This window comes from Trachemys scripta, chromosome 15 (assembly GCF_013100865.1).
Source record: "Trachemys scripta elegans isolate TJP31775 chromosome 15, CAS_Tse_1.0, whole genome shotgun sequence".
In the NCBI taxonomy this organism is placed as follows: Eukaryota; Metazoa; Chordata; order Testudines; family Emydidae; genus Trachemys; species Trachemys scripta.
Genome location: NC_048312.1, coordinates 1,089,735 through 1,108,958, shown reverse-complemented (window position 1 = coordinate 1,108,958; position 19,224 = coordinate 1,089,735). Strand labels below are relative to the sequence as shown.

At 37.5% G+C, this 19,224-nt stretch overlaps 1 protein-coding gene across 1 annotated transcript in view; it reads right to left on the bottom strand.

Moving 5' to 3' along the window:
• Positions 1 to 19,224, bottom strand: part of MN1 (MN1 proto-oncogene, transcriptional regulator) — a 45,546-nt gene that overhangs the window by 23,255 nt on the left and 3,067 nt on the right. The window contains exon 2 of the mRNA XM_034791432.1: positions 18,373 to 19,211. Coding sequence (XP_034647323.1) covers positions 18,373 to 19,211 — 839 coding nt within the window. The remainder of the gene's footprint in view (positions 1 to 18,372; positions 19,212 to 19,224) is intronic.

Below are 19,224 nucleotides of genomic sequence, written 5' to 3'. Positions count from 1 at the left end.
AGGACTGCCAATACTATTACAACCAATCAACTACAAGACCAACATGTGGGTCTAAGTGAAATCATGATGGCTATTAAATATGGGGGTAAAATCCTGGCCCCACTGATCAATGGTAAAACTCACACTGACCTCAGTGTAGCTAGGATTTCACTCCAGGGAATTTACAGACAACCTGTGCTGTGTAAAAGATGGTGCTGACTCAACATAACAAGAACATAGTGGTGCTAAAATATTCCTTTCCCTGCAAATGGGATGGTGCAGACATAGGACACTGTGGTTCATCCATTCAGAATGTTCGAAGGACTCCACGGAGTAACCGGTCAGTTGTTTACTAATTACTGTACACACTGAAGTCAGCACAACATACACAACTTCAAGACTACATGTTAGTGGGAAAGAAGGTTGGTAGGCTGTCTAAACTGGCACTTGACAGTGGTCTTTCTGAGGGCTGGCGCATCACAACCTTCAGGGATGTTGAGAGTGGAAGACTGAAAAAAAATTCTTTAAAGGTAATTATGTCCTTTATGGCATCTATACTGCTTTGTTTACTGCAAGACTTGTGCAATAAGTTGTATGTCCACTGGCTCTTGTTGATTTAGAAGGGCAGCACAGTGAAGTTTTCTGCAGTTTCTTTCTTAGATGCCAGGATCCATGCAGACATATCCTCCAGATACAATGCTGTCAAGGTAGGCAAATTCTTATGCCTACGGACTGAGGCAAGAGGCCTGAAAAAAAGCTGATCTATTCAACATAAATTAGATGGCAAGTCTGTAAAAAAAAGTCTGTTTGTACCTTTGTGGATATCAGTGAGAGACATAAAAGCAACTCAAAATCTGATGATAAACTAGTTTAAGTCAGATTATTGCTACTATACACATTCTTCAGCTTTCCTTGAGTAGAGAGGCAGCTGTGCTGGAAAGAGTTAACCTTTTCTGGAACACATCTCAGATTTCTCAGAAACTCAGACTGCAGCTGAAGCCGCCCTGACTGCTCCCCTGCCTGCCTGCAGTCTGACCCCTGACATTTCCACTCTGCTTCTCACTGGCGTACAAACTTAACCATACACAAACAAACAGGCTGGGCAGATAGATAGAGGAGCACCGGAGGAGAACAGGGATCTCTCTCAAATTTCCTTTAATGGCTGTGATTAAATAATAAAATAATAATAATCAGCAACTGACTTGGGTGAGAGGTAGACGTTTAGAGGTAAAAACCTGAAGCATGCCTGGCTAGATGTTTGTTTAATTAATTCTGAAAGGGCCCCTTTCCCCGCTTCTCCTTCGTAAGGGAGGTTCTGGCGATATAAGAGTTTAAAGACACAGTGGGTTCTTTTTAGTGTTTGAAGAACCCTAGGGAACAAAAATCCCTGCTCAAAAACCTTACCAGGATTTAAAGATAAAGATAAAGAATTTATCGAATGAGATTTAATAGGCAAACCCTAATTAAAGGATTATTTTCAGATTTAATTGCATTTAAACCTATGCAGCAAAATTCATATTAAGCAGATGCATTTTTACTCTGACCTAATAAAAATATGCAAATACAGAATTGTCGTCAGACACGTTATGGTGCCACAGGCCCCACGCAGACTCTGGATCCTTAGCCATTGTTATTAGCAAACGTATTTCTAACGAGGTTATAGTTCAGGCACTAGTGGGTCTAGCCCTAATGCACTCACAGCACCTTCCAGTTTTCACCGCTCTGGCTTCCCGTACCACCACCTTATTAGCTCCAACCTCATTCATGGACCCAATGGACCTGGAGCAATCACAGACCCTGGCCATTTTTATTTGCACTGAGCTGAAAGTTCATACTCCAGTTCCTGCCTGAAGGTTTGGGGGTTTTTGCCTTTTAATCTTTTTAAGAATATTCTTAAAGAGTTTTCTTAGGACTTCAAATCATTTGTTGCATCTGCCTTAATTTTAAATAGGTTTGGCAGAATTTGATTTTTTTATATTATATATATATACACACACACACTAATTTCAACAGATAACATTTATTTTTAAGCTTTGTTTTACTTTTAGCTATGTAATTTTTCAGTTCAAAATTATGGATTTAAAGATTTTTCTTCTATTGTTATTTACTTAAAATTTTACATTTGCAGGAAATTATGCAGAATTAGACAATGGGAGGGTCAAAATAATTAATGACAGTTGACACTGGCCATTCAAAAAGTTAGCTTTATAACCAGTCACACACAAAATGTCAACATCATATCACAAAATATACAAAGTAAATACCCTTAAATCAAACTCTGAAGTTCTCAAGCAGCATTTTTCTTACTTTGCCTATTTGTAAATTTTGATGATCAATAGAAATATTTTGTCACTCTGTGGGTGTTCAAATTAAATTGATATTCATTTACGGTAAAAAATTAATCCTTCCAAGCCTGGTTTTAAAACATTGTTCTGTTTATTTTTAATATAAATTTCATGCTAGTTCAGGAGGCCAGATTTCAAGCCATGGAACAGAGAATATTACACAACAGACAAGCTTCTCAAAACCCTTCCTCACCAGTTTGCCTCACCCCTGACCTGGAGGGACAGCTAGGAGGAGGTAGAGGGTAGTTTAGAGTCCTTGGCCCATTCAGTCTTTGGCCTCTCTGCTGAGACTGTCAACAAGAGTGTCAGTTAATGCCAGTATTCGTAGTTGCTTTGTGATGTGCACACCTGTCCATCAAGAAGGAGACAGACCACCAACACATTTCACATAAGTCAACAAACATGATTCAGATGGAAATGACTTTGGTCACTATTGACCTGGGCTGGCGTTGACCTGGTGATCTAAAGGGGAAAGGTCCTGTAGCCCATACCCAATCCTTTGAGCCATGCAGTTACTCTTAAATAAATAAATAAATAAATAAATAAATAAATAAATAAATAAAAACCCACCAAAACCTAATTTGAACGCAGACTACAGTTCCTGGCAGTTGTGTGCTTGCATGCATCATTCTCAAAGGGCAAGCAGGTGACTCACAAGACCGCAAAGCACACTAGTTCTAAGTACTAGAGCTGGTCAAGCAGTGGGGGGAAATGCACTAAAATCTAGAAGACAAGTGTTCTGTTTGGCTTTTCTTAGGAAATGCAAAACATGACATTTTGCAACAACAAGGTGACTGTACAAGTCCTAGAACCACTGGTTTTGGGAATGGAGCAGGGGGAAGAACAGAGCTGTGCAATGATATTTACTGCATGTTGAGAGGCTGCATATTCAGGAACTGCGTATTTGTGTGTGTTTATACGCTAGCTAGCACAACGGGATGCCAATATCAATACCTCAGACCATTAAGGCAATATAAATATTCACTAATAGCAGCATGTTTTGGGATACTTCAGATGTAACATATGCTCTATACTACACTATACACCAGGGATCGGCAACCTTTCAGAAGTGGGGTGCCGAGTCTTCATTTATTCACTCTAATTTAAGGTTTCACGTGCCAGTCATACATTTTAACATTTTTAGAAGGTCTCTTTCTATAAGTCTAGAATATATAACTAAACTATTGTTGTATGTAAAGTAAATAAGGTTTTTAAAATGTTTAAGAAGCTTCATTTAAAATTAAATTAAAATGCAGAGCCCCCCAAGACTGGTGGCCAGGACCCGGGCAGTGTGAGTGCCACTGAAAATCAGCTCGTGTGCTGCCTTCAGCATGCGTGCCATAGGTTGTCTACCCCTGCTATACACCTTCAAATACTAGAGTTGAGTAAGCATCGGAAATAGTTATTCACAAATATGTTTAAATTAAAATTATTTTGATTCAATCATTTTTATGACCTTTTTATTTTCATTTTCTACAACATTCAAGAGCTCATGCTTAATTGTCACAATACTTGCAAAGAGCAAATGTTAAACTAAAAAACTTAAATTCTCAAAATTTGCTTTCAGTGAATTACATATTTGATTGCAAAATACATGATTTGTAATCTGCACTGTACTGGCTACATGAATAACACAAAATGCATGAAACTGGAACTTATACAATTGAATATATAATCTGTACCTCAAGTTGTGCTGGTAAATTACCTAAATTACGTAGTATTTTTCTTTTCATAGACTGGAAAATCTAACTAGTCAACAGCATGATTTGCAAATTGTAAATATTACACACAAAAATATAATTTGCAACTAGTATGTTAGTTAGGTACATACGTCCTCCAGTCAAAGAACAAGCAATGCTAAGTGATTTACATAGCTAACCAAGACTGAACACTAATTGAGAATCACAAATACTTGCAAATTCACAATCTGCAAACCAATAATTATTTGCTGAAGAAATTTTGAATCTTTAATTCTAGAGTTTTGTTATCTCTTTACCATTAATATGCAAATGGGGGGGGGACTATTCAACAAATAGTTTATTCTTTGCAAATTAGGTCTACCAAATTGTATCCTGTCAAATAGATTAACCCACAATTTTCTGATTTCTACCTTTTTTCAGATGGTAAAGCAAGAGTCTTGGTGGGGAGGAGACTCTTGGAATATACTGTTTATATACAGGGAGGATTTTTAAAATTTATTTATTTTTAGTGAATGTAGAATTTCCCTCCCCACTGTGTTTGAAGACAGATGTAAGGTATTGAATAAAGCACTGTTGTCACCTCAAGAAAGAGGCATTACATTTTGTCAAGCTTTGGCAGTTGCTTCTGCGTAGGGTTCTTTGGTTCTCACCAAAACTGCAACATTTTATTCTTTTGTCTGTGAGATATGCCCAGTTGCAGACTATTCACATTTTTACTATGAAGAAACTAAAATAAATCAGATGACGAGTGCTCAAGGCTATTCTGAATATGTTTAAGTAATTGAGGAATAACTGTAAATTAAAATAAATTTAGAAGACTAATATGTTTGAACAAACAGGATCCCCACCTCCTCTTCTCTTTGAATCTGATCCTATAATATTAGAGTCAATGAGAGTTCTGCCACTGACCTAAATGGGAACAGGATCAGACCCTTTGAATATAGGTGGAAGAGCAAAAACTGAATTGAAGCCCACCATTGGGCAAGGGCAGGAAAGTTAATAAAGACCCCAATTGCAGGGCCACTGCAACAGAACTGCTAATTCTTATAAAATTTGCAGATAGATGTATTTTCTAAGCAGTATTATGGACATTAAGTCCGCTGTTGGTTTATAAACCTAGTACTGAAATATTTCAGAGGGCAGGTGTTCTGCAAAACAAGGAAGTCTCTTTTACTGTATTTAATGCATCATAAGAAAAACAATTTGCAGTAAAGAAAAAAAGACACCTGAAGACACGCTTCTCCCAACAGATATTCCGAGAGGCTGCCTAAAAGATATTGCTTATGTAGATTTTTATTTTGTGAGAAGTCTGGGGCGTTGAGGTATATTTACTCCTGTTCTTTTTTAATCATCATGAATATTTGTTAAATATAGACGTGTGTTAATAATACTCATCAGAACATTGCCAAACAAGTTTTTAATTAAATGCTTTTTTCTATGTAAACATGAGCAGTGAAAATCTGCTTGAAGCAAGGGGCTTTTTCCATTAGTCCCACTCCTAAAATATAATTCTCGATTGTGATATTCACCCACCTTTATTAAAAAAAAAAGAAAATGTTAAAAGCATTACTATAAGGCCTAATTTTCTATTGCCCGAGACTGGTTATTTATGACTATTGCATGGTTGCCGGAAAGCTATTATAACCCAAATGTGCTTGCTTGTCTATTGAATACCTACATCAATGGAAGAATGACCATTACTCACTCATATCAGGGAACTGCTCCTTCTAATCCAAGGAAAAGCTGTCACAGGGAAGAAAAAATACCTTGGCTTTCACATACACTGGCTAATGACCCATGACCGCATGAAGCCAGAGTCAATGACAGCAGCACATCAGGGTCTGGTTGTGACATAAATGCCCTAAAAAGAAAACAGCAAATGCTAGTAGAGGAAAAGAATTACTGTCACCCAAAATTGGGGTGTGTGGGTGGGTGTGTGCACACCTCCAAACTGCATAAAATCTTCTGTCATCGTGTCCAATGGAGACTAATCCGGCACAGATTTACTACTCTCAGTCATGCCTCACAGGCTAGTGACCAAAAATACGAGTGGGATGTACTGCATTGATCTACTTGGCACAAAAGGCACTACACAACAATCCTTCCTGGGGACCACTGGCCCTTGTGCTACTTTAATAATGAGAAAACAAGAGCAACAACAGACCAGCCAAACAGTAAACACCACAAAAGTGAAGACAGACAAGTTCCTCAGAAGGACTCTTTGAGAGAGAGATTCTTTCAATGGGGCTTTCCACCACAGTTTCTCCCATTACTCTAGCCAATGATTTCCTTCTTTTCCATTAGGTTTCTTTATTTCAAGAGAAAAATTGTTTGTTAAAATCATTTTGAAGATGCTTAAGACATTTAAAGAAATTGTTCTGGGCATTATTTTCACAAAACAATGCACTCATAGTATAATAATGCATTTAAGTGAACCATCTGTGCTCAAGATTTATTAAAATGATGGATCATCATTCAGCACGCACACACAAATAAACTAGATAGTGACCACAAAGTAAACCATCTAACCTTTGACTTTCGTATTTCTTCTTTTGTAGTATTTCTTGCAAAAATGAGTAAGTGACATATTAGTGTCTTCACTGCTTTCTGGCCATGGGCTGAGTGCGCCTAACAAAGCCGGTAAGAACACAATTGACATTCAGATCAATCAATCAAAAGGCACAAATGAAGATACGAAATTTCATACATAAGAAATGCACAGTAACTTAGTTCCTGAAGAAGGGAGAATCAAACTGTGCTAATATTTGAATCATACACCTTTGGACCCAACGTATAAAAAGTTTCAACAAAATTCCAGGATATGCTACAGTAACAGCCTTTTCAGCAAGATTTAACTAGAGAAAAAATTGCTGAAAACTGGGGCACCAGTTCTGAAGGGATAAAGAGAGATCAATTTTGTTCTAAAGTTTTAAATGAAACGCTCCTGTTTAGGAAAGAATTTCATTAAGGCAAAAATATAATATAAGAGTGCCCACTTAGGAAGAATATACTATTAATTCTTAGCACTGTATGTGGAAGGGAAAATTACATTTTTATCTAAATGGTTTTTCTGCGTAACCCATTCTTTTACAGCTCAGTAATGGGCACTGCTCACCATTTTTATTTGGGCCAGACCACTATTGAAAGCAAGAGCAGTCATCAAAAACCATTAAAAAAGAAAACCCTTTAAAATCTATTCCACACTAAAGGGGGTGGGGAGGAGGGGGAAGAGAAGTAAAGTACATTTTGCAAGGTGATAGGGAGGGGAAAGGAGAATTACACCAAACTGGCTTTACAAAAATGTTTAAAGCAATTTTTTCTGGTTCCTTTTTCAGACCTGAAGTAAGAACAGTTATTGTTTGATTGAATATATGAGCCCAATACGATCAAATACCACAATCAAGTGGCACTACCACTTTGAAAATTATACAGGATTTTTTCTTGCTGTGGTAGGTTAGGAATCCAAAGTTACCACCATGTACAAAGCCAAAACAAAATGTAGGATATGAAATACTATCCCTCACCCATTAAAACTAGTTTCCTTCAATCTGAAAATGAATATAATCTAAACAATAATTTCAAGCAAATGATACACTGTCCTAATGTTGTGGCCTTATCCCCATACAACAAGCAGCAGAAATACGCTCCATCAAAAAGTAAAAACAGAACCCAGAACTGAATAGGCCTGTTTAATTAGGCTTTGCCTGAACAACAGGATTAGATATTAACATGAAACTGACAAAATATCCTCAGTTCTAAATTTTATAACTCCATATCCTAAATTTGACCAACATAAAAACAATCGTGTTAATGTTTAAAAAAAATTTTTTTTGATCCATAAACCTTTGAGATAAAGTAATTATCACCAAAAAATAGAGGCTAAGACTAACCCATTTTCTAAGCATTATTCATTTGATATTCCTCATCTCTGATTTTCTTCTGCGTCTTCTTTTAACCTACTTATTTTTGACAATCATTGCAATAAATTTTATCTCTGAAAACAGAAGTTCAGAAATGCAGTAATTACGGCTGATACAATTGGACAGGTAACAGTTTTTATCCCTTTTACCTAGCTGTAGCTCTCCCTGCAATACAGTAATTACAGGAAACTATTTCGGTATTAAGGGTTTAGATAAAAACCGTTCCAAATTTAGGGCCAGCAACCAACCCTCCATTATGCTTAATAGGTAGACATAAAAATGTCATTGTATCACCATCTCTCCAACTGCATGTTTTTCCAGCTCTTGAAGTTCATATCTGTCTGATTCAAGGAAGAGATTTTCAACCTACTCTTTCTGTGATGGAAAATATTTGAAAGTCATTTGTATAAAGAGGTTTAAAATAAATTACCCAAATGTGAGAGGCTTTGGGTAATTATTTGAACTAAAAAGTAATCGCTCTCTCCAGAAAACACAAACAAATTATAAAAGCAACAGATCTGTCAGCAGCTAGTGCTGTGAATCTTTGCTTCTATTTTGGCAACAAGGCTAGGTCAAATTATATTTCCATTTGCCAATGACAAAGAATTCAGAACTAGAACTAACGACAAATCTTTCCTCCAATAGTGGATATCTAAACCCAGTGCAAGTAAGAGCAGCAAGCTACACAGTTCATTTCTGAAAACGTGCATGTGTCAGTTCTTGGATGTACATCAGTCCAAGCAAGGAAAACCAATGAAGTGTATTAGAATGATGTGTCCACTAAACACTTTTCTTTATCTAGAACATTTGACATAATTATGTGCACAGAAAAGTTAAAACTGTGATTAACTCCAAGGATTTGGGGGGTTCTTTACATTTCAGTTTTGTAACTTTTTACATGTTCATTGCCTCCATCTCTCAGCACAGTCAGAGATCCAGCTAAATTCATACCCATTTTGTAGACAGCTAGAATTAACAAAAATTGATGTTCTGAAACTCTCTCTTGATTGGAACAACAACAACAAAAAAAAAAAAAAAAAGAAGAAGGATTTTGCTTCTGCATTTTCTTCTGTAATCTTTACTATCTCAAAACAGCCAGCCATCCCAATCTAAATTGTATTTGAAGTGGTCCTATTTTTCCTCTGATGCTAAAGCTAAGGAATTATATGAAACAAGCACAGAGAGATGGTGTGCTGGCTGCTCCGGTGATCATAAAAAGAGCACCATGTGTCTATATTTAGGGGTGAGGAGGCGCATTACAGCACAGAAGTTGTCATACTGATTGGAACTATTTTGCTCTCCAGAACATTGCTTTCATTTTGTTTTTAAAATAGGAGTACAAGGCTGGTCATGTTTCGTCCAAGTTAAAGATGTTTGGCTGCTCTGTACCATGCAATAATTAAATTGGTTCTGTGGGGCCATTTTGTTACATGGCTGCAGGCGCACTAAGGACTGCCCAATATCTTCTCTTGTGTTGGATCTGACTATCCTCTCTTACTTGGGCTGTAAATCGTTCAGGGTGGGGAAGAGCTCTTAAGTTTGTAATGAGCACTATCAAGTGCCCATGTCAATTTATAGCTCTATAAAAATGATTTTAAATAATAATAGAGTGGAAACCTTTTTAAAATAGATTCCATTGTGATCAAAAGCAAATATAAACTCAAGTCACCACAAGCCAAATGGTAATGAGTTGACCAACTGTGCCATCTAGCCAAGAGACTGCCTACTCACATACATATTTTCTGTTCACGCTGGCTGGTGTAGCCTAGACAATCAAAAGCTGCACCCGTAACAGTACATAGCAGAACACATGCAGCATAGTCTCTCCAGAAACAGTGAAGTGGTTACAGTGCATTTTTATTTTACTTTTTAGAATTTCCTCCAATTACTCCCATCCTTCCCTTTCTGTCATTTCTCACACACAAGACCAAAAGGCACAAAATGTCACTGAATGGGAGATTGTGTAAAAATGCGACAGAGCTTTTCTGGGGAAAAATACAAAACCCTAAGATTCTAACCAGATAATTATAATCCTTAGTTCACTTCTCATTCATGTGTGTTAATGGATCAGCTTCCTTGTGTTGCACTTTCACCAATGAACTGATTCTAAGAGAAAAATAAAATAGTAAAAGGTATTAAATCCTTGCAATTACATTTTTTTGGAGGGGGGCAGGGCGTTTTGCCTCATTCATTCAATTAAAAGTCTGGATTTTAAACCAAAAAGTTTTTTTATATTTATTTTTTTACCAAGAAATATTCTGCTTTTTTAGTTATCAGTCCTTCTTCACCCTTAGGATAATCTTTTCATTAGCAATACAATCTCACTAAAATATTTCATGACTATTGCCTTAATTTTAAAACATTATTTTACCATATAAAAATGCCATTTCAAAACAACTGAATGATGAAATGCTTTCCTGGGAGCATGAGTAAGGGCCTACCAAGGAGTATCCAAACAAATGGAGGGGAGGGGGAAATTAGCTTGTAACTTATTTCACCTCATCTAATTTTTCAGGTGCTTCGAACACTGAACGTAGCAAGATAAAATAAATCAAATGCACAAAAGTTCAAGTAAACTAGCTTGTACAGAAAAGATAGTAAGTGCAATGTCTAATAAAACATTCTGCAGGAGGCATCAGCAGAATTCTTTAGGGCTTGTACATTTGTTATTTTTGCATTTAATCTCAAATTAACTATATTTACTTTAATGCAAAATCTATCCATTGGAGCACTTAAACATGACCAGATTTCTGCATACCAAGCCAGAGTAGGTTCTTCAGACAAACCTCAAAACCTAATAGAAATCTAGACACTGCAACTTCATGCACTTCATTTTTTATGCTAAAATACTATACAGAAATAAAAACAAATTTGCAAACATTTTATTAGCACACATGAATGATGCTTCCAGTCAATGTTAAACACACAAAGACAAGAAATGTCTTGTTTTCCGTAACTGCTAGTAACCAATGCAGTGTGCACCTTTGGGAATGAAATAGTTTTAAATAAGATTCGCTTATGCTGAATCTGTTACTGTCTAATATAGTCAAGAGAAAACTTTCTTTGGAAATGACAGCATTTGGATTAGCACTGCTCCCATCAAAAAGGGCTACACTGCACACTTAAATAAGGTCTCCTGAAGAGATACAAACTCATTACCCTTTGCTGTTGAACACAACACAAATTCTAGGTCTCCTAAACTAACCCCTGCCCTGTTACAGAAATGAAATTAAATGTCAGAAAAACACTAATAAAACAAACGGCTTTCTTTTTTTTTTTAAATATATATTTAGTGCAACACTGACCAAGTGCAGTTAAAAAAACTCACAACTGATTACACCAATTAAGGAATACATTAATGCCTTCCTCGCATAAGTGGGCTTTTGTCATTTGAAAGCAGAAGAGTGAAACACAAAAAGACTGGATGTTTTGTGGATTTATTTATTTATTTATTTATTTTGGCAATCCAGTATCATCTAAGATGTTCTCTTTGAAGTATTAAGAAAGTCAGCTTGTTAAAATTAATGGATTAGACCTCCAGCTGTTAAATTCACAGCCTTACATTTAAAAGGTATTTAACTTTGCAACTCTTGAATATAATCCTTAAACATACTTCACATTGCAAGAAACTTCCTTGTGGTGTTCTTCCGCCAAAGGAAAGAAAATAGTTGTTATAACGTTACTAATTATCAATGTTTCAAGAGAAAGATGGTTTAAGTGGCTCAGGAAGATAAAGCAGCCAACTACAAAAGACAATGTTTTTGTCTAAATTATTAGTATTATCACTATGGTCCAAGTGTGGGATCTAGCTACAAGATATTGAGAAAAATGCTGTTTAACATCCATTTTAAATCAAAACTAAGAATTGGACTATTTAACGATGGCAAGAAGAGTCAGCTTGGATTTCGTATTTCTTAGATAAAATGATAGATAGCATCTTCAATGTTATTTCTGAAAAGATATCCTCTGCTGTGCCATTGATCTCAAAATTAAAAGCCTCAATATAACATACAGACTAAGAAAACAGGAGTTACCAAGTCATCATGTTCTAAGTACATCCCTAATCAAAGATGTATCTTTTAAAAGTCTCCCTGAAGTAAGTAAATCTCAATAAGTCTTACTTAAAAAACAAACAAACAAAAACACACATTTTATTTCTTTAAAATACAAGGGCTTCCTTTAAAAAGAAAAAAAAAAGCCAAAACAAACTGATGGAATGATTGCTACTGGTTGCATTAGAGTCCCACTACCGACTGGCATTCTGAAGTGGACATAGATTATTTATGTCATTATGCATATAAAGCATTCCAGCCTGAACATAAGGAAAAGGATATACTTTACAGTAGTTACAAGACAGGCGAAAATTAACCTCTTACTCTAGATATTTTAACTAGGTTAGAATCAAGTAGCAGCTGTTTTGGGGATGTCAGATAAATTTTTCATTAAAAAAAGGAAATACTGAACAACATGAAACTTCTCTTTAAAAAGACAATAAAGCCAACCCACAGGATATGCAGAAATTCATACTTTGATATAATCAGGTTCTGACTAAGCCAGTATTACACACACTTTATATACATACCTATTTCACACACAGATGCACATACACACTAATAAATTATACACCTACACACACACACACACACACAAATACTAAATGTACAGTCATTTGTCTACTACTACAATTTTATATGAATACATAAAAAGCATTTTGCTGTATCAAAACCCTTACATTGTCCAGAAGACTGCAGAGGCTGGGATTTAATGGTTACAATCATCGGAAGTCTGTTTATTTTTAATCACTCCTTTGTTCAATGCCTTATAAAAATCAGAATTTGTTGAGTAGAAGTAACAACGGAACAAGATATCTTTCAAAAAATGGAATTACTATTTTATAATAAATTGTTCAAACACTACTAGATCATTTGTTAGAAAGACCTAGTACACATACAAAATTAAAAAGGAACATAGTGCAATAGAATCACAGATCAGAATAAATCTCTGCTTTGACCTATACCTCTAGTTTCACTCAGTTCCTTTAACACTGTATGTGACAATTTGAAGAGACCAAGGGTATTCTAAATATATCGATCTCTCTCTCTCACACATACACACACTTTAAATACTATTCCTGTTACAGGCAATCCCACAATCAAATATGTCATTAGAAAATAACAGAAACTGTTACCAAAAAAAATTAGCCTGCTAACACTGCAAGCCAAATCTGAATTCATGCCAATCATCTATTGCTCTGGACTGAAAAATCTAAAGAAAAAGAAATGAAAGACTAAGAAAAATACAGACCACAAGTACAACATTAACTGAAGCCAATAAATCCACATACTTTCTACATTAAATATTTCAGTATTTTAGAATAGTTATAGCAACTGATACTAAAAATTTTACCCTTATTCCCAGTCTCGTCTGATATTTAGCATATAAAGCTGCAAATATTTTATCTCTAACAGTATATAAAACAGAAGCAAGTGTTTCTGAACAGGAACATTGTTCTATAAAATGATACTGCAAAGCTAATGGCTGGTCAGAGTAAATGAAATGGTGCTATTGTCATTCAAATGAAGCCAAATCAGTCAGCAGCAACCTTGCTAGATTTTTACAGATCAAAAGAGTTTAAGAGATCATATTAAATCCAAATCTAAATGCACAATGAAATCTTCATTGCAATCTGCAGTGGGAGTATTCTCTCACCATAAATCAGCTTGCTAACCCAGATCATTTATTAAAGACGTATATTTCATATCTGCAGAGTATATCACATAACTTCTTGGCAAGGGTAATTGCATTTCTGGTAACTTAAAATTCCTCATGGAAGTTTAAATACTTCTATCAAGCAAATAAAATAGCACCAGGAATCATAGTTTCCCTGCTATAAAGTAAGTTTAGTCGGTGTTAACTCATTTCCTATAGTCCTTACTACAGTACAAGTCAATTTCAAATCATATATTGCTTTTAATGTTATTTCAGCATTTGAAATGCTGCACAGGAAATTTGACAAATTCCCTTTTAGTAAACAAATCTATTCTCCTTGGTAAAATCTCTCAAATAAATCAGCAGCTTACTAAAATAAAAACCCACCAAAGAATGTATTGGGAGCTAAAAGAAAATTTGACAAGGACTAACAGCCGTACCTTGAGAGAATCTAAGTCCTTTTTTAATATATTGTAGAAATGTACAGTTTTAAATAGTTTGCTTGCTTAGCATTTTATGTCTTGGCTTGTTCCAAAGACAAGTTTATTACTGCTATGAAATAGTTAAGAACCAAAAGATCAGAAATTAAACGTACTGAGCTGGACTTGGAAATGAAAATGGGCAACCACCAATGTAAGAGCCACAAAGGGTAACCACATCTATTTTCATTTTCCCTGATTAACACCGGTGTGGTTTTAGGTTACATATTCCTGTGGTGCAAATGTCAAGTGAAGGCATCAATATGGACCTTAGAAATTTCAATGGTGGGGGTGGGAAGAAACAAAAACCAAGAACTTTATTAACTATTGGCCTCCCAGAATGTACTAATCAAAACTCCATTGGAGTAAAGGTTTCCTAGTTTAATCAAATGAAGTAAAATGAAACATACTCAGTTCATCCTGGGCTTTGCAAGTGATCTTGGTCCGGCTCTTCCTAATTACAGTTAGCTAGGGTTTTAAGAATCATCGGTATTTCTACAGACACAATGTTAATGTTCCTCAATACTAGATCCCGGGTGGATAGCACAGAGAAGGTATAAAATTCTATCAAGCTTTATGGAAAATCCTACTATTCACCTCACAAAGGTTATTTTAGTACAAAGAATTTAATACTGGAAAAATTCCTAACTGAAGAATACATTTTTAATAAAGATAATATCATAATAGGATGAAACTTCCAAATATAGAATCACAAAATGTCAAACAGGCTGTATGTGTGTGTACACACGCATGTGTTATCTATGGTTATCTATCCTTAAATTCACTACTCCCACAAACAATGATAGACGTGACAAACACTCATTCTAGTATCACTACCAAAAAATTACAGAGCATCAGCAAAGAGTCTGTACAGTCACTGCAACAATTATTCAGACAAGTTGTTTCTTCCATTAGTGTGGGTATTAACTGAATATTTAAAGAGTTGCCTTCTACAGACAGAAAATACTTCAATTAACAAAGCTCCTACAATCACAGTAGAACTAATCTTAAAAACACAAAAACCACACACACTTTGGATAATGGCCTCAAGAACATGGAATGCTGACTTCAGTGCTCCATGAGTTAGAACTTCTCCATTCACCCTATTTATAACCTTCAAAAGAAGTCCATAGAAGAATCAATGCATGTCACGGTAGTTGTGTGTTATGTACAAAACAGAAGAGGTTCTTTCTGACCCCAGTGAGTACAACTTAAAAAAATTCAAAATATTTGTTAGGGAGGTGAAGCTATACTTCAGAAATACGAGCATTTTAATAGTATAACAAAATTAAATGTTTTAATAAACTTATAACCTTTCACACTGTACTGTATTAAGCATTACTAATGCTTGGCTCCTAAGTAGTGAGGTTTGAAACCTACATACATTTTCTGTATATGCACAACTGGAAACACTTAGAAACCTACATTGTTTTAGGCAAATTCCAGTTGACTAAAAATGGGTTGAACTTCCGTCACATGATAAATAAAACCCCTTTCTTAAACACAACTTCAAGCACGTAAGGATATGATTTAATTAAAAATGTAATACTTCTTATTTTGTGACAGGGAAAAGAACTCATCTACTTTGCCTCCTATCATTTCAAAGAACAATTAAAGCGAATTCTCTATTTATCTATATCACTTGTCTCATTTGAAGAATTGGTCCATTTAAACCTTCCAAGGGGTAAAAATGGAAAGCAAAATTAATACATCTATCCAGTGTTATAGAGTTAGATCAATATCTTATTTTATGTTAAGAGGTTTAAGTACGAAAACGTATCCTTATATAGGAATACAAGTTACCTAGTTTTCCTTCCAGGAACACCAGCACAAGAGTGATGAGCTGGCTCTTGTAATAATATTTATGATTATCATTATATGAGAAGGAAGAGTTATTTCCTTAAAAGTACTGGTGACTATCAAACAAGACCATTTTTTAAAATACCAAACTGTGTGTAGGGGAGTTGTCTCAAACAAAGCTTATAATATTAAGCCCAGCTGTAACAAAAAAGTCCAAAAATATTTTACTTAGGTTTTTTTAATCCAATAAATTAAAATCTAAAAAACTTAGTTTCATTTTTTCCCAATCTACTTTTAATTAGAGTGTGCATGAGTGTGTGTATGTCTGACAAGGTAGAACTGACAGGAACTGTGATTTGTGCTAACTAGCTATTGATCCAGTCTGATCTAGATGTTGTGTACAAGAAACAATAAAAGAGAAGGGGCCAGGAAGGATGCTGTGTGCAACTCCATTTAAAAATGGAAAGAAGGGCCCCAAACAAACCAATTTATGTCCTTGCCTGGGCGAAGCATGGAGAATGCTGATGGGTTTCCTAGAGTCTGCTGTGCATGCTAAGCACTCCAGCTTCAAATGAGAGTCTCCAGTGCTAGGCATTAAACATGAACAAAGAGACAAACAGTGGGGGCTCGCAGTCATGCTTCAGAAAACGAAAGCTGGAAAGCCCAAAAGAACTGGAAGTAGGAAGTTATGGAGTTTTCAAACCACCCAAACTCCATTTTCATTTTAATAACATCTCTCTTTACCTAAATTCCAATGTCAATCAAGGGTACTACAAAAAGCAGCTCTTAAGAGGAGACAGCAAAAATAGATCTGAACCAGCCTAACGCTAGTAAAATGAATCATCAACATAAAATACATGATACATATATGCGTGTACATGATATAAAATATATACACACACACGTGCATACATATAGACAATTTTACACATATAGTATGTGGGGGAAGGGTGTATACACACACACACACACACACACCCCTTAAGTCAGTGAGCTTAGAAAAAATGGCTTTGATAAAATGGAAATTATTAAAACTGAAATCATCTTTGTTAAGGAGCTTTTATAACTAAAACTGTTTTCCACCCATGTATTTTTTTCCATTTTAGAATTATAATGCCCTCTAGATAATAAAGAAAATGAATAAAGAATGAAAACTAAATGTTGATATTAAACATCAACTAAGCATGTTTTTATATTAAACACTGAGCCTGATTTTATATTTTCTTTATGTTAACAATGGTAGAAACTTCTTAACTCAGCACCACATCTTTTAAAAGATAAACAGGAAAATACTTAAACACTAGGCAACACATTTTTGCTGGATTCACCAAAACCCTTATAATACAGTGTGTGTGTATATATATATATATATATGGCAATGTTTAAACATTGCACAGCAGGAAGTTCTCTTCTGTCAATATATGTATTTCTGCAAATTAAACTGAGAACCCCATCTGAACACTTGCCATGTATATTTAAAACTTTCCCTGCTTAATTAATCCAATATGAAAAAATTAGTTGAGTTCACCCATGTTAACACAGAAATTACATGGCTTAGAATACTGCCTAACTGAAATTAGAATGAATGTGTTATGGGCACAAACAAGTTACGATTTTAAAACCATCATCCTAAACGCTGTAAAGAAACCGACTGTCTGCTGCTTCTACAGTAAGAGTTCCGTTAGTTTTAAGTAGCAAAGAGCCACTATTCATTTAGCCAATGAAGTTCTAAGCGTGTAGGTTTATAGGGGAGGGGCGGTGTTTTGTTCCTACTCTGCGATGTGGATTCCATTCACCCAAACCGGCAAAGGTTCCCTAAATCACTGATCACCTACCTAACCGACCGGTAACTCCCCTGTTAAATTCCCGACCAAACATATTTCCTCTTTCGAGTTCACAGAGGAACAATTGTTCCTTTGTGTGTGAAGGGATGCCCAACCTAGTCTTGGAAAGCAACAATCCAAGCACACTGCTGTCAGCAATGCATTTCCTATTAGCAGATCCCTACGCAAGAGACAGGGGCGTATATAGGGTGCTGTAGACATAGAGAGGTGACAATCCTAACACCTCTTTACCAGCCCCGATTAGGTCATTACATGTTGATATATACAAGAGTTCTCCGAGAAATAATGGGTGCCCAAAGCCTGTTTGTTTTAATTAGAAACTGACCTGCTCGGGATGGTTGAAAATCTGCAAACCAACAGGACAGACGGCCCACCTGACTCAACCTCCATCACCCCCCACCCCAAGGCATTCCACGGGGAGGAGGGGACCCCCCAGCACCCCTCGTGCCCCTTATAGGACACTAAGTCAAGCAACGTGAGTGGCCTGTGCCGGAGGAAGGTTCCCCCCCAAGCATTACGATCAGGCAAACTTTTTAAGAGACCAACGCGTGCCAGCAACCTACATTCACGCCCATACAGGGATCAGAAATAGATACCTTCTTTGCTGGGGTTCTGAGGCTTTGACTTCTCCCACGGTGCCATAGGTTTGTCCTCCTCTTGTCCCTCCATCAAGGACTTCTCGCTAGGCATGTACCAGGTAGAGTTGTGCTCTGCCATCAGAGAGTCCAGGTCTATGGTGCTCATGGCCCCTTTGACGTTATCCGAGCAACAACTGTTCAAGTCGCCCTCCCCGCTCTGGCTGGGGCACTCGGCCTTTTTGCTCTTCATGCCCAGCGGCTGGTCTTCGGAGATGCTGAACTGCTGCCGCTGGAGCTGGATCTGCGCTTGCAGGATCTCCAGCGGGTGGATCTCGTCCTGGGCCGAGGTGCTGGTGGGGGTGCGCACCGGCTCCAGCCCCGGGGTGCCCGGGTGGGCGCCCCCGCCGCCGCCGCCGCCCAGCCCGTAGCTGTCCGGGGCCGGGACCGGGGCCGGGGCCGGGGCCGGGGCCGCGCCGCCCAGCAGGCCCAGGCCCAGGCCCAGGCCCAGCGGCTTCTGGCCGCCCAGCAGCCCGTGCTCGGCCCGCGGCAGCTTGGGGGAGCCGCCCAGCAGCGGGCTGCGCGTGGGCTTGGCCAGGCCGCTGTCGGAGCTGGACGACACCTCGTCCTCGTGGCCGTAGGCGGGGCTGGGCTCGTCGGGGAAGTCCCCGCGCGGGGAGCCGCCGTCCGACTTGCTGGCGCTCTGGATGCCGCTGTCCAGCGAGGCCATGAGGTCGGGCGGCTCGGCCAGCAGCAGCTCGCCGCCCGGGGCCCAGGAGGGCGAGGTCAGCGGCTTGTCGGGCGGGCCCGGGCTGGCGGCGCCCTCGGCCGGCGGGAACTTGTCGAAGAAGCCGCCCGGGCTGACGTGGCCGC